Source organism: Vigna angularis, chromosome 3, assembly GCF_016808095.1.
Source record: "Vigna angularis cultivar LongXiaoDou No.4 chromosome 3, ASM1680809v1, whole genome shotgun sequence".
Classification (NCBI taxonomy): Eukaryota; Viridiplantae; Streptophyta; class Magnoliopsida; order Fabales; family Fabaceae; genus Vigna; species Vigna angularis.
In genome coordinates this window covers 34,513,134-34,525,874 of record NC_068972.1, presented here as the reverse complement: position 1 = coordinate 34,525,874, position 12,741 = coordinate 34,513,134, and the positions used below count along the sequence as shown (strand labels likewise).

General features: G+C 34.2%; 1 protein-coding gene across 2 annotated transcripts; it reads left to right on the top strand.

The window, feature by feature from the left end:
- Positions 1 to 3,046: 3,046 nt before the first annotated feature.
- Positions 3,047 to 11,408, top strand: LOC108325946 (nuclear pore complex protein NUP1). 2 transcript variants are annotated; one of them, XM_017559112.2, is made up of 9 exons: positions 3,047 to 3,457; positions 5,123 to 5,169; positions 6,155 to 6,273; positions 6,654 to 6,855; positions 6,964 to 7,263; positions 7,338 to 7,424; positions 7,532 to 8,227; positions 8,515 to 9,164; positions 9,435 to 11,408. In XM_017559112.2, exons 1-9 carry the CDS (start codon positions 3,184 to 3,186, stop codon positions 10,930 to 10,932), a joined length of 3,873 nt encoding a protein of 1,290 aa, XP_017414601.1. In that variant the 5' UTR covers positions 3,047 to 3,183; the 3' UTR covers positions 10,933 to 11,408. The 2 variants fall into 2 exon arrangements, with proteins under 2 accessions (XP_017414601.1, XP_017414602.1); XM_017559113.2 differs by having other exon boundaries at positions 3,050 to 3,457; positions 5,126 to 5,169.
- Positions 11,409 to 12,741: the final 1,333 nt, after the last annotated feature.

The following is a 12,741-nucleotide window of genomic DNA, read 5'->3' as shown; positions in this document are numbered from 1 at the left end:
ATTTAGTATTATCTTTTAACAACTTTTAATATTTAAATATTGTTAACAAAACTATCTTTCTTCTATTAAGATTATTATCTTTTTATTTTAATATTATTTATTCATTTATTAAAAACAAAAAAAGGCAAAAGATATAAGAAATGTTAGTTTCATAAACGTGGTTCGAGAGAGATGAGTTGACTTATCACAAATTTTTACAAAAGTACTTAGAATGAGAATATTATTAAATATTTAAATTTTAGAATTAATTTACTTCAAATTAATACACACAAAGAAATATAAAAAAATAAAAAACCCAAAGGATAAGTAAAGAGAAAAAAGATTGAAACAACATATCTATATATTGGTTCACTTTATATAAGAGTGATATCTAGTTATTCAACCACACCAATTAAGATCACGCTGTAATTTTAAAGTTTGTACAAAACACAACAAAAATAGTAAAGTAAAAGAAAACAACTAAAAAAACCAAATATTCAAGTCTAACTCTCCTAGTAATACGTATTACTACTACTTGGAAAATCTACTCAAGAACCATCTAAACGCTAAAATTTAATTGAGAGATAGAAACAATGTCACCTAGAACTAAATCAACACATCAATAAAGAAAAACTTAGCTAAATCTCCATGTGTTCAAATCAAGCTAGTGATTACACAATCGAACACATAAAGCCTAAAAAAAAATTCCAACAAAGTTTCGATTCTTTCAATAAGTTATATGATTTTAGAAAAAATAATTTTGATTTCATGTGAATTAATTTTAAAATAAGACAATTATATAAAATTCAATTTGTCAATATAATGAATTAAAATTACAATTTATTTTGTTAGTTCTGTTGACAAAAGAAGAAGATGAACGTCTTACTTTATTAAAGAGTTTTGACGATGATAACTTATGGAGAAGTGTTGAAGACTTAAAAAAATGTTTGGATTAAAGAGATACATCAAGAGTTTAGATGTTAAAGTCTTGTAATATGTATATTTTATTTAAATTAGCACGTCAATAGTCAAAAGGTCGAACCCAAACAACATAATACTAAATTTTATTTTTTTTCATAAAAAATTTTGTGATAATCGATTATCCAAATGAAATATAGTTTTTTCTCAAAAGACTATGATTGTAAATTTTTGTTTTTTTAGTGTTTAGTTAATCCTTCTTTCGAGAGATTAACAATTGAACATAGAGTATTTTTATTCGAACTAGTATAAAATTACTTGTGCAAATTTTGCTTTCCTTACATTATTTATCTACTATTATCATAAAGGAATAATTTTTTAGTGAGAAGTTATATTTTAAAAAGGGGAAATTTTAAAAAGTGCATTTTTTTATTAATAAACTAATTCATTCCCCTATTAGTTTTGTCCATACATGATTATTTTATTGCATGATTCTAACAATTGGTATTAAAGCTTGCTTTAATAGTCATTCAAATATTTCGAAAATGGTCAGACAAAATCAAACTTTTGTAGAAGTCACGTCTATTAATAGACCTACTCTTTTTACTGGTGAAAATTATCCTTTTTGGAAAGTTAAGATGCAAATCTTTTTGGAGTTTATTGAGAGAGGTATATGTGATGCTATTATAAATGCTCCTTTTGTTCCTATTCTCACTTTGAATTATATGAAGGAACCAAACCAAAGCCTTTTTCTCAATAAACTACTAAGGAAAACATAAGGAGTCAATATGATATTAAGGTGATGACATTTTTCCAACAAGTATATTGGTGCGTAGTAGTAACAACAAGTGTCGTATCCAAAAGGATTTAACAAGTATATTGGTAGTTAACTTTTGGATTTTATGGATTTTGATAAAGAGTACACATAAATATAAATAATAGTATATATTATATAGATTAAGTGAAGTGGATGCTATGATTAGATTTCATCTCATTTTTTTTTCTAGAAAAAGATGAGATGAAATCCAATCATAGCTTCCACTCCACTTAATCTATTATCTTGTTTATTTAATATGAAAAGCATTCAATGTCCTAAAAGTGCTCTTGTAAATCTAGGTTCATTCCTAAATCACTAGAACTTAAGGATTTCAATCCCTAGTGTGATTCCTCTACTCTTGGCAGAATAAACTCTTCCTTTACCGTGCAAGACTTTCCCACCCAATACATCCTTTAGATCTTGTGAGAGCCTCTAGCAAGAGTGTGATGATTTAATTAGATAAAATTTGAGAACAATTTTCTAGCTCAATCCAAAATAGTGAAATAAGATGAGTGCTTAAGTCATCTAAGTCATAAACACAAATCAAACCACAAACTATTAAATGAAAACATAGATAAGTTCCCAATAAGTAGGAGTATAGAAAATAAAAATTGATTACATCTAACATCAAGACAAGAGAGTTCAACTACCCATTGAATATTGCAATACACATCTAAACGTAGAGAAAATTATGTATCAAACAAACAATGAGATCGATGATTCTATTATCTCCTTTGTTAGATTAATTTCAATATCATAAAACACAAAATTCTAAACAACAAAATGAAATATAAATTATAACTAGAAAAATCCTTTTAATAAAGAAATTATAATGCAAATCTTCACAAACTACTATTTCTATCACTGAGTTTTTTTTTTGTTTTAAACAAAATAATTGTAAGGAATTATGTATTATCATATTTTGTCATTGACATAATTATTTTTCAAATAATTTGTTATTTAAAAAATATCAATAAACAACTTACTAAAATAAATAAAAAGTTTGTAAACATCGAAGTTGAAAAACAATATTTACGATGAAAACATTATGTAAACATTTGTTTGGGATAAAAAGAACTACCTTATCACTTACAATAAGCTACTAACGAGTCAAACGAAGCATTATTTAATGTACATCGATAACAGAACACAGTATAAATTAAATTTTTATTGAATACTACCATAATAAAGAAATTAATCAGGGTTCATATGTAAAATATAATTTTTGGGAATAAAAAGTTATTTTAGACAAAATAATAATACAAAAGTAGTGAGAGACCCGCTTCCGTGCTCATCGGATATCCGTTACCTGTTTCATTTTCCTTGTACAATTATTTATTTATTTTACTTAATTTTTATTTTTTATTTTATTTTCTCTCTCCTCTCTTTCTATCTCTGCGATTAAAACCCTAATTTTGCTCTCTCTTAACTTCTTCTCTCTCGAATTCGAAGCTCTCTCCTTCTCTCTCATGGCGCCGGCGCATGAAGAGAACCCTTACGAAGGCGGCGGCGGAGGGTTTGGCAAGTTCCGTAAAAGACCCTTCCGCAAAACTCAAACGACGCCGTATGATCGTCCACCGACAGCGCTGCGAAACCCTAACCGAAACAGCGGTTGGTTCTCAAAGCTCGTCGATCCCGCGCAGAGACTAATCGCTTCCAGCGCTCACAAACTCTTCGGCTCGCTTTTCCTCAAACGCCTTCCAGCACCACCAGGTCCAGCGGCACCACCACCAACACCACAAGGTTTCTCTCTGAACACATTATCAATTAATTTAAATTGATACTTTATAATTTAGGTTTTTCTTTTGCATGTTTTTTTATTTATTTCACGATAATCTCTTTCCCGTTGTTAGTGCTGACAATTAATAATGTCAATGTATTCAATTTTTAAAGCATTTAAGGCGGGATTTGGATAATTATTATCACTATTATTGTGTGTACATTTCTGAACTAATTGAGTTTTAGTTCATGGAATCTTAATTGTCTAAAAGCATGAGAATTTTGCGTTATGTTATGTTTCTGAACGTTTGTGAAAATATGTTGTGTGATACTGTGTATTCTGTTACTAAATTATAAAACTTGTGTTATATAATTAGAGGGTGCTGTAATTTAATGTGATGGAAATGCGGGTTTTAAATTGAGTTTGGTGTTTTGAGGATGTGGGTGAAAGGATAGAATGAAACTGGGTGTGTAACATATGGAAACGAAGGAAACTCATTTAGAATGTTGGGATGGAGCACAAGGTCGGGATTTTTGTTTTTTGAGTTTACAGGAAGTGGTTGCTTTCTAGATACAAGTGCATGTGGGGTTTGGGAACTGGATTCTGCATCCCTGAACCGATTGGCTTGGCTTTGGGTTGGTTGTAGAGTTGTAGATTCTCTGAGTGGTTTCGATCATTTGTAACGTGGAATTAGTTTGTAAACAATATCTATAAGAATGTAAGTAGTGTGGTATAATTTGTGCTATTAAAGCCTTTGCTTGCTTGGGAAGAAAGAAATCTGAGGGAGGGGAAGAGAAAAGGAAAGAGGATAAATGTGTGAGAAATTGAAGAGAAAGAGAGAGGAAATGAATGAGAATGTAAAGGTGTGTGTATGTGTTTGATTTGAAAGAAACGAAAGAAGAAAGATAAAATAAGTTCTTATTATTAATAACAATTTTATTATTATTATATTTTTAATATTAGCATTTATCATTTGATTATCAATATTATTTTTGTCATTAACTACGAACATTGATTATTTTTTTGAATGTTATATATTATATTTAATATTTAGTATTATTAAAAATGTATTATTTCTATTATAATTAATAAATTAATAGAACTAGTAAAAGTTTCTGCAAAGGAGGAGAGGGGGTTGGTGTTTTGTCTGCACAAGAGACAAAGGGGATGGGATGGGTGATGTAATGTTAAATTGTGTATATATATGTATAAAGATACAAGGAGAAATGCAGCTGGTTCAACAGAGTGTGTATATATATGTATATGTATATTTATGAATAAGGCTTTCCATGCATGCATGTGCTATGTAATATTGAAAGTTTTGATTACGGGACCCATTGGAATTTACACATTCCATTTATTTCTGGTTTTCCAAAGCATCTTATTCGATCATTTTCTTTCTTTTTCTTTCATCTCATCATCTTTCTACACAAACAAACATGCTGCAAAAAGTTGAGAGTAGGAAAGTGTAATGAGAAATGGGAACCAATGCTATGAAATTTTTCTCTGGGCTTTCTGCTTTCCCTATATTTCATTATGGGAACCAATATCCATGTAACTTGTTAGTTGTAAATTTTATTTGAATTTTCATTTTTTTAATTTCCTTTTCATTTTGTTTTCTGTTCTCTGATAATTGAGTGAGAAATTTGATTCCGTTTTTTATTTATGGTATATATATTTTGGCACAGAAGTTGTACAGGAAGTGAGGGACCATCACCAGGAAACAGCTCTCACTGTAAGTAGGCATGCTTTACATATCTTATTTGTGTTCGTTTCTCCTTATGAATAGTATTTTGGGTGTTGATGAGCATGCATTTCTATTGTGCTGCTAGTAATACGTTAGCTATACTTGAAGAGTTGAGAGAAGCTAAACAGTCTTATTTCTCTTAGAAAATCTGATACAACTTAGTACTGTATTTATAGGAGAAAGTAGTTCTGAAAAGTAAAAGGGCGGAAAGCCCCTAACAAAACCCTAAAAGTAAAAACCCTTACATAAATATTAATAATAATCAAGACATCACATTTCAACAGCTATTTCATTATTAAATTACAGCATAAAATTACCCTGTTATGAAGATTGAGTAATAGTGAAGCTCTACTTCTTTCTCTTGATAGTTGATACACTAAATATTTTATTTTTGTCAACAAATCATTATTGACATCTCAGACTCGTCGATGATTATTTTGTCTCTTTCAAAGGAATACTTTTGAAGGTATAATATGCGATGATTATTTTGTCTCTTTCAAAGGAATACTTTTGAAGGTATAATATGCCAAGATGGATAGTTTTCACTTGAAATTCAAAACATGTTCAATTGATTTTGTCGAATAACTCTGCCCCTTGTTCGTTAAATTAATTGGGGTGCCTACCGAACTTCATATCATAGCACTGCCCCAAAGAGCCAATATCTAGAGGACTTTCACTGAATGACACCTCACTTAACTGCAGTTTCCGAGACATCAACAATTAGCTCTAATATTAATTGATAAGTAGTACCCATGCACTTGGGGAAGCTACCCTCAAAAGCTAGATAACCAAACTCTTACATGCTCCATGAGCATCTCATACTACTTGATGTGGGACTTAGGCAACCTAAAATACCCAAGTTGCTATTATTGCTACTAATATTTTGATTCTTGTCTTTGATGCCAGGTTTATTGATATTAGTTTCTATTATTGTTGTTGAGATTCTCATTTTGTTTTTCTGTTTGAGGAATAGGTTGGAAATGAATACTCTGGCAAGCAAAAAGGAGTAGTAGGTGAAACTAGTATCCAAAGTTCTGATGGAGATGGATTAACTGAACTTGAGAAACTGCTGAAGCAGAAAACTTTCACCAGGTGTGTTTCTATGACGTGCATGACTCCTGATTCTGGTGTTGGGTTGATTGGTCTGCGTCTGGTAGCTTCCTTCCAACATATAACTTAGTTGTATCTTTATGATGTGGATTGGTGGTACGATCCTTTGGTTCTTAACAGAGCCAATGTTGCCCCTTGATCATGTAGTTGAGCCCACTTCATTCATAGTATGTGTAGTGATTGGTGTCTGTTTGTGTAATTTGCACATGCTGCATAATTTATTGAATTTATGAAGTTCTTTTTGTTTTGAAACTTGCACTTTGAATCTTCTGTTGTCCATTGCAAATTTGTTTCATTTTTGTAGTATCACAACATTCCTTCTAGGGCAAGTTTGAATGTAATAAAATTGTATTATTTCACAGATCAGAGATAGAGCATTTGACCGAACTTATGCGTTCAAGAACTGTTAGTTCTTCTGTTGAGGAAGAAAGGAAGAACACAGAAGTGATTACGTCAGATCCAATTTTACCTTTTTCACAAAGGGAAGAATATCCCAAAACTCCAGCAGTAGAAAATGTGATGGATCTTGTTTCAACCCCATATGTTGCGAAGATTACTTCAACTGTATGATCATTTGCTTCATACCTATCTTTCATACATATATTTCATTGTAATAGTAAAATTATTAATTACCTGTTTTGTTTCATCTGTCTTCATATATTATGTCTACAGGTTTCTGTTGATGATGTTGCTTCCCCTGCTGAGCTTGCCAAGGCTTACATGGGTAGCAGGTCTTCAAAGTTATCACCATCAATGTTAGGCCTGCAAAGTTCTGCCAGGGAGGATCCTACTTTACTGAAAAGTCAAAATTTTGCTCAAAAATCCCCTATTATGTCAATTGTGCCAAGGGCTACTACCCTTACCAGGGTTCATGAAAATGGTTTTGTGACTCCAAGATCTCATGGCAGATCAGCAATATATAATATGGCTCGAACACCTTATTCAAGAGTTCGTCCAGGCTCTGCACTTAAGGTTTGCCCCTTTACTGAATGATATTTTTAATCATTATGTATCTGGTGTTGAAATTTATGTGGTTTCTCTTACAGGGTTGCAGTGTTTCTGTTGAAGGTGCGCCATCATCTTCAACTCAGCATGTAACTGATCATCATATGCTTTCTGGATCTAAACAAGGGGTACTGATTTGTATGATTGCAAGTCCTATTGTTTTTAGTTAATTTGTTTAAGATCTCTCGGGGATATTTTACTGGATTTTTCCTTATTTTCCCTCCTTTTCTTGCAGCTATTAAAACGTAGAAGTTCTGTATTAGATAATGATATAGGATCTTTTGGTCCTATACGCAGAATCCGTCACAAGTCTAATCTTCTATCTTCTAATAGATTGACCTCATCTCATTTGGGAAACCCTCTATCTATAGATAGGAGTGTAGTTGGTACTGATGCTGCTCAACAACCCTCATCTTCCATGCAGAAGCCTAATCTACTGGGTGAAGCTAGGCATACACATTCAAAATTGTCTGCAGAAACTGTAGATGACACCATGCCTAGTACCAGCATTCCTCCTTTACCGTCAAAATCTAGTGAGATGGCTTCAAAAATACTTCAGCAGCTTGATAAGTTGGTTTCTCCTAAAGAAAAATCCCAAACAAAGTTATCTTCATCCATGCTACGAGGTCAGGCTCTTCGAAGTATGGAGACAGTAGATTCATCAAAATTCCTGGATAACATTAGGGGTAATCAATTGGATGACACACTTAAAAATTTGTCTGCTGGTGCTCCAAGGTTAAAATCAAAAATAGATGAAACTGAAAATGGTTCTTCAAAACTGGTTGCTCCTACTGATGCTACTGTTAATGCAAATGCTACAGTCCCAAGGAAGCAAGATATTTCTATTTTAAAATCTGGAGATTCCTCTGGAAAAAAAGCAGGGTATCATCCTCCACAGAAAAAGAGGGCATTCCATATGAGTGCACCTGAGGTTTGTGATTTTGCTTTATTAATTTCTTTGCGATGATTTTATTTTATTTAGAATTATTTGTTAACTTTTATATCACAGTGGAAAGAGCAGGTACTATTAATCTTGTTAATAGTCATTTGTTTCTTTTCTCAACCAAATAATGATTATTGAACAGTTGCTAGGAAGTGTTCTTAGATACTTTAGATTTTTTTATTTGACAAACTAAACTGAATGACTTTTCAAATGAAAAAGGCATTCAATATGTCATCATGATTATTTACTGTTTTTTTGTATTCTCTCTTGTAAAGGATTACCTGGAGCTGGATGACGATGCCAGTCCTAATGGAGCTGTGTCTCCTTTCTCTACTTCGGGTAAAGAAACAGTAGTTTCCACTGCTTTGGCTGATAAAACTGCCTCTTCTATTGAACCAACTGTACTGGAGAAGCCCCTGGGTTCATCTGTGCTGCTGCCGTCCAAAATTTTTACTGTAGATGGTAAACCTCAAGTTAGAACAGCTGATGGGTCTACTGTCGAAGAGAAGGTTGATGTATCATCCTATATAACTTCATCTGTCTCTGGTTATATTGTTAAGCCAACTACAGGTGCAACTACAGTAGCTTCTAACACAAGTTTAGGCTCTAACAAGTCTACTACACCTAATGGATCAGTTGCTAATTCTCCCCTGTTTAACTTTGGGAATAAAGTTGTTCCATCGCCTGAGCTGGCAGCTGCTGTTGCTCCATCAAAGGACTTTACTAAGCCTAGTCCACTATTTGGTTTAGAGAAGGTTGTGTCGTCAAAAGAGCCAGGTACTGAGGCTCCTTTGGTTAATTCTGGCTTCAACAAAATTGTTGACAAGGTTCCCCAAGTACCATTTACTTTCTCCTCATCTGGTGGTGAATCTACTGTGTTTAAATTTGGCTCTTCTTCTGACTCAAAGCCAAAAAGCTTGATCAGGTTAGCGAATGTAATTTTGGCTTGCATTTAAATCTCAATAGATCTTTTACTCACATTGGATATTTTTATTGTGGCTTAAATTTACTTTCATAGTTAGAGTGAAATTTGAACTTGTGTCTACATTTTGCAAATTAACCTGGATTTTTGTTATTTATATGTTTTTCTTGATTCACTGTTCAATTGAAATTGGAATGATATATGGAGGCATGTACATTGTATTCAGTGAAGTACCTCAACAATCAGTTGATTAAATGTCTTCTTCATTTGCAGCTCAAGTCCTGTTGATTCAATGCCAAAACTTGAACTAGAAAATGCTGGTGCTAAGTCTAATAATGTATTCACTGGTTTCACCGCCAAGTCGTCTGAACCAGCTGTTTCTTCAGCATTGATGCCATCATCTACAAATATATTTACTTTTGGCAACAGTTCAAATCTAAATGTTGGACCTGCTGCTTCAAGCCCCTCTCCATTTTCCCCTGTGGTTACAAACAATCTTACAGATCAGAATATATTTAGTAGCTCATCACTTGCAGCAAGCAACAGCAGCAGTAGTGCCACTGTAACCTCCACTAGCCCTTGCACTACAAATAGCACCCCTGCCATAGTTGCAGTGACTAATAACAGTTCCTCCTCCCAAGTGTCATCTTTATCTCCCACAACTTCAGTTTTCAAATTTGGATCTACACCTTTACCATCAACGAGTTTACCTGTATCATCTTCTGTCTCAGAACCACTGGAAAACAAGAACAGCATTTTTGGGAGCTCTTCTGCTGCAGTTGGAATCACAGGGAGTGGCATTATTGGCTTTAATTCCTCAGTAGCGACTACTGGAAGTAGCCAGTCTCTGGGTTCTGTCATGGGCACTACAAGTGGGTCTATTCCTGGTAGTCTGGCATCTTCTGTTACCAGTGTGTTTGCAACTTCTTCTGAGAGTCAGTCAGCAGCATTTAGTTCATCTGCATCAGCCCCATTATTTGGGTTGACTGGGAGCACAGGTTTTGCTTCAGGTAGTTCTTTGTTTTCCTCTAGTTCCGCCACAGACATTTTCAATGCGGGTACAACTTCAGGGCAGAGTACCCCTGCTGCTTCTTCAGAAGCCAATGCTGTTAGCTCCAGTAGTGGCACAAGTTCTACTGTGTTTGGGCTTTCAAGTTGGCAGCCCAACAAGTCTCTATTTGGCTCTTCATTTAGTTCAACATCTTCACCTTCCTCTGGGTTTTCCTTTGGTTCATCTTTTAGTTCATCATCTTCATCTACCCCTGGGTTTTCCTTTGGATCATCCACACCTAGTGTTACTTCTACCAGTTCTCCCATGATGTTTGGATCCTCTGCTGTTGCATCAACTCCTCAGTTTTCATTCACTTCTGCTACAGCTACTACCAACACCCAGCCTGCATTTGGAAGTTCTAGTCCTGTATTCTCATTTGGTTCAGCTCCTGTTAATAACGATCAGATGAACATGGAGGACAGTATGGCCGAGGACACAGTTCAAGCAACTCCACCAGCAAATCCACCCACAACTCCTGTGTTTGGCCAACAACCTGCCCCACTTCAATCAAATTTTGCATTTGGAGCATCAACTCCAACAGGGGCTACTCCTTTCCAGTTTGGGAGTCAACAGAACATCACCTCCCAGAATCCATCTCCATTTCAAGCTTCTGGCAGTGTCGAATTTAATGCTGGAGGGAGTTTCTCATTGGGCACTGGTGGGGGTGACAAGTCTGGTCGAAAATTTGTGAAAGTTAAGCATAGGCAGCGGAAGAAGTAAGACTATTTGTTGATGAAAATGGTTTTTTCTGTCGCTGCTGCAGGCTTTATTAATGCTACAAATTAATAAGCTCTAAGGCGAGTGATCTCTGAATTTCTATCCAGGTAGGAGGAATCCAGATAAGTGACGTTATTGAAAGTAAATCAGGTGCAATGTTGTCAATCTCATTTGTCTTGCTTCTTGTTGGGTGCAAGACAATTTTTCACAATTTTGTAATACTATGATATGGTTGAACATAATCTGTGCTCTACTTGTAATGGTTTTAGGTCATAGTACTAAATCAAAGATTTGGTCAGTTATGTTCACAAAATCCCTGTATTCTCGTTACTTGTATCATAGCCAGAAATAGGCATGAATTTATGGCTTAGCTGGTTCTGAAATAACTTACAATTCAAGTGAGTAAGCTTTGAATGATTATTAGCTAGCTAGTAGGTCTTTTATTTTTTCCATTTATTTTAGCATCAAGTTTTGTTTGGTCACTGACAACGAGGTGGTGGTTTCGTTTGGGCTATTCCATCAATGTGGCATTTTCTTGTCAAATTTTTTGTTTTTTAGTAGTTAAATATATCTTTCAGCTATTCCTAATCGCGACGAGTTTATTGTAGGAATTCAATACTGTGGTGTTCTAGTTTATATGTGGTTACTTGCTTTACTTATGTTTAAACTAAACAGTGTAGTTCCTAAATTTATTACCTTTTGTATTTTTACTATTTATTTTTGAAAAGATACATGTTCAGTTTATACCAGGTATAAATTACATATTAAGTAAATTATTATAGAAGGTAGATTATATCAGTTAAGGGAAAGTTATTTGTATCATTGACATTTTTTTCTTAATATTTTTCTCTATTCAGGTTTGACACTCTTTCCTTTATCAATGATGAGTGTGCAATATTAATTTATAATTAATCATTTTAAATGAAATTCTCTTTCGATTGAATATAGTTCATTATTTATCATTTGAGTAATAATATTTTTCCTTGAAGAGGAAGAAGACTAATAATAATATTATAAATGGTAATATGATATAGAAATTTGGTGTGACACTTAATTTTATTAAGGGTTAAATATGTTTTTAGTTCTTAAACTATCGAGCGAATTTGATTTTAGTTCTTCTTTTAAAGTAAGGTATATTTTAGTCCTCTTTTAAAGAAACTTTAATTTTTGGTTCTCCAAAACTAACAACGTTAAAAACAAGTTGATGTGGCTAACGTTTGGCCACGTGTGTTCATAGTTTTTCTTCTTAACTTTTGTCACGTGTGTGTGATTGACGCTTGTTGTCGTCGCGGGGAAGCCATCGGAGTTTCCCTTCCTTTTTCAATCTCTGCAACACTCATCAGGAACGATAGAGGATTCGTCGGGGGTGACATATGGAGCCATCAGGGTGTCACCAATGTCAGCGTCTCCTTCTTCGATCCGCACCGACTGTCGCATCTCCTCCTCCTCGAACCTAATCTTCTTGTTCTTTTCCTCAATTTCCTTGGTTTCCAGAACTCCAATCTTCCTCTCCAAATCCCTAATCCTAACCTCACCCTCTGCCTTCACCTTTTTTAAAGACGTCAGTACCTTCTCCAGAGACTTAACCAACGACTCTTCTCCCTTAAATTCTTCCTCAATTCAGAAGCATCTGCCCTCGCCTCCTCCGTCGCAGCCATCTTCGATATCAAATCGTGCTGTAGCCTCGCCACATCCGTCTCTAGGTCCGCTGCCCTCGTCGCGATAACCTCGGCCGCCTTCGTCCACATTCTTCTCCTTTTTTTTTCTCTCTTTTTCTCTTTTTTTCTTCTCTCTTTTAATTCAACTTTTTCT

What these genes read in the sequence shown, in the direction of transcription:
- LOC108325946 (XM_017559112.2), top strand. Translation starts at nt 3,184, where the DNA reads ATGGCGCCGGCGCATGAAGAGAACCCTTACGAAGGCGGCGGCGGAGGG. An exon ending in TTGCGAAGATTACTTCAACT is followed by an intron (nt 6,856 to 6,963) that starts GTATGATCATTT and finishes TTATGTCTACAG; the next exon opens with GTTTCTGTTGATGATGTTGC. An exon ending in TCCATATGAGTGCACCTGAG is followed by an intron (nt 8,228 to 8,514) that starts GTTTGTGATTTT and finishes TCTCTTGTAAAG; the next exon opens with GATTACCTGGAGCTGGATGA.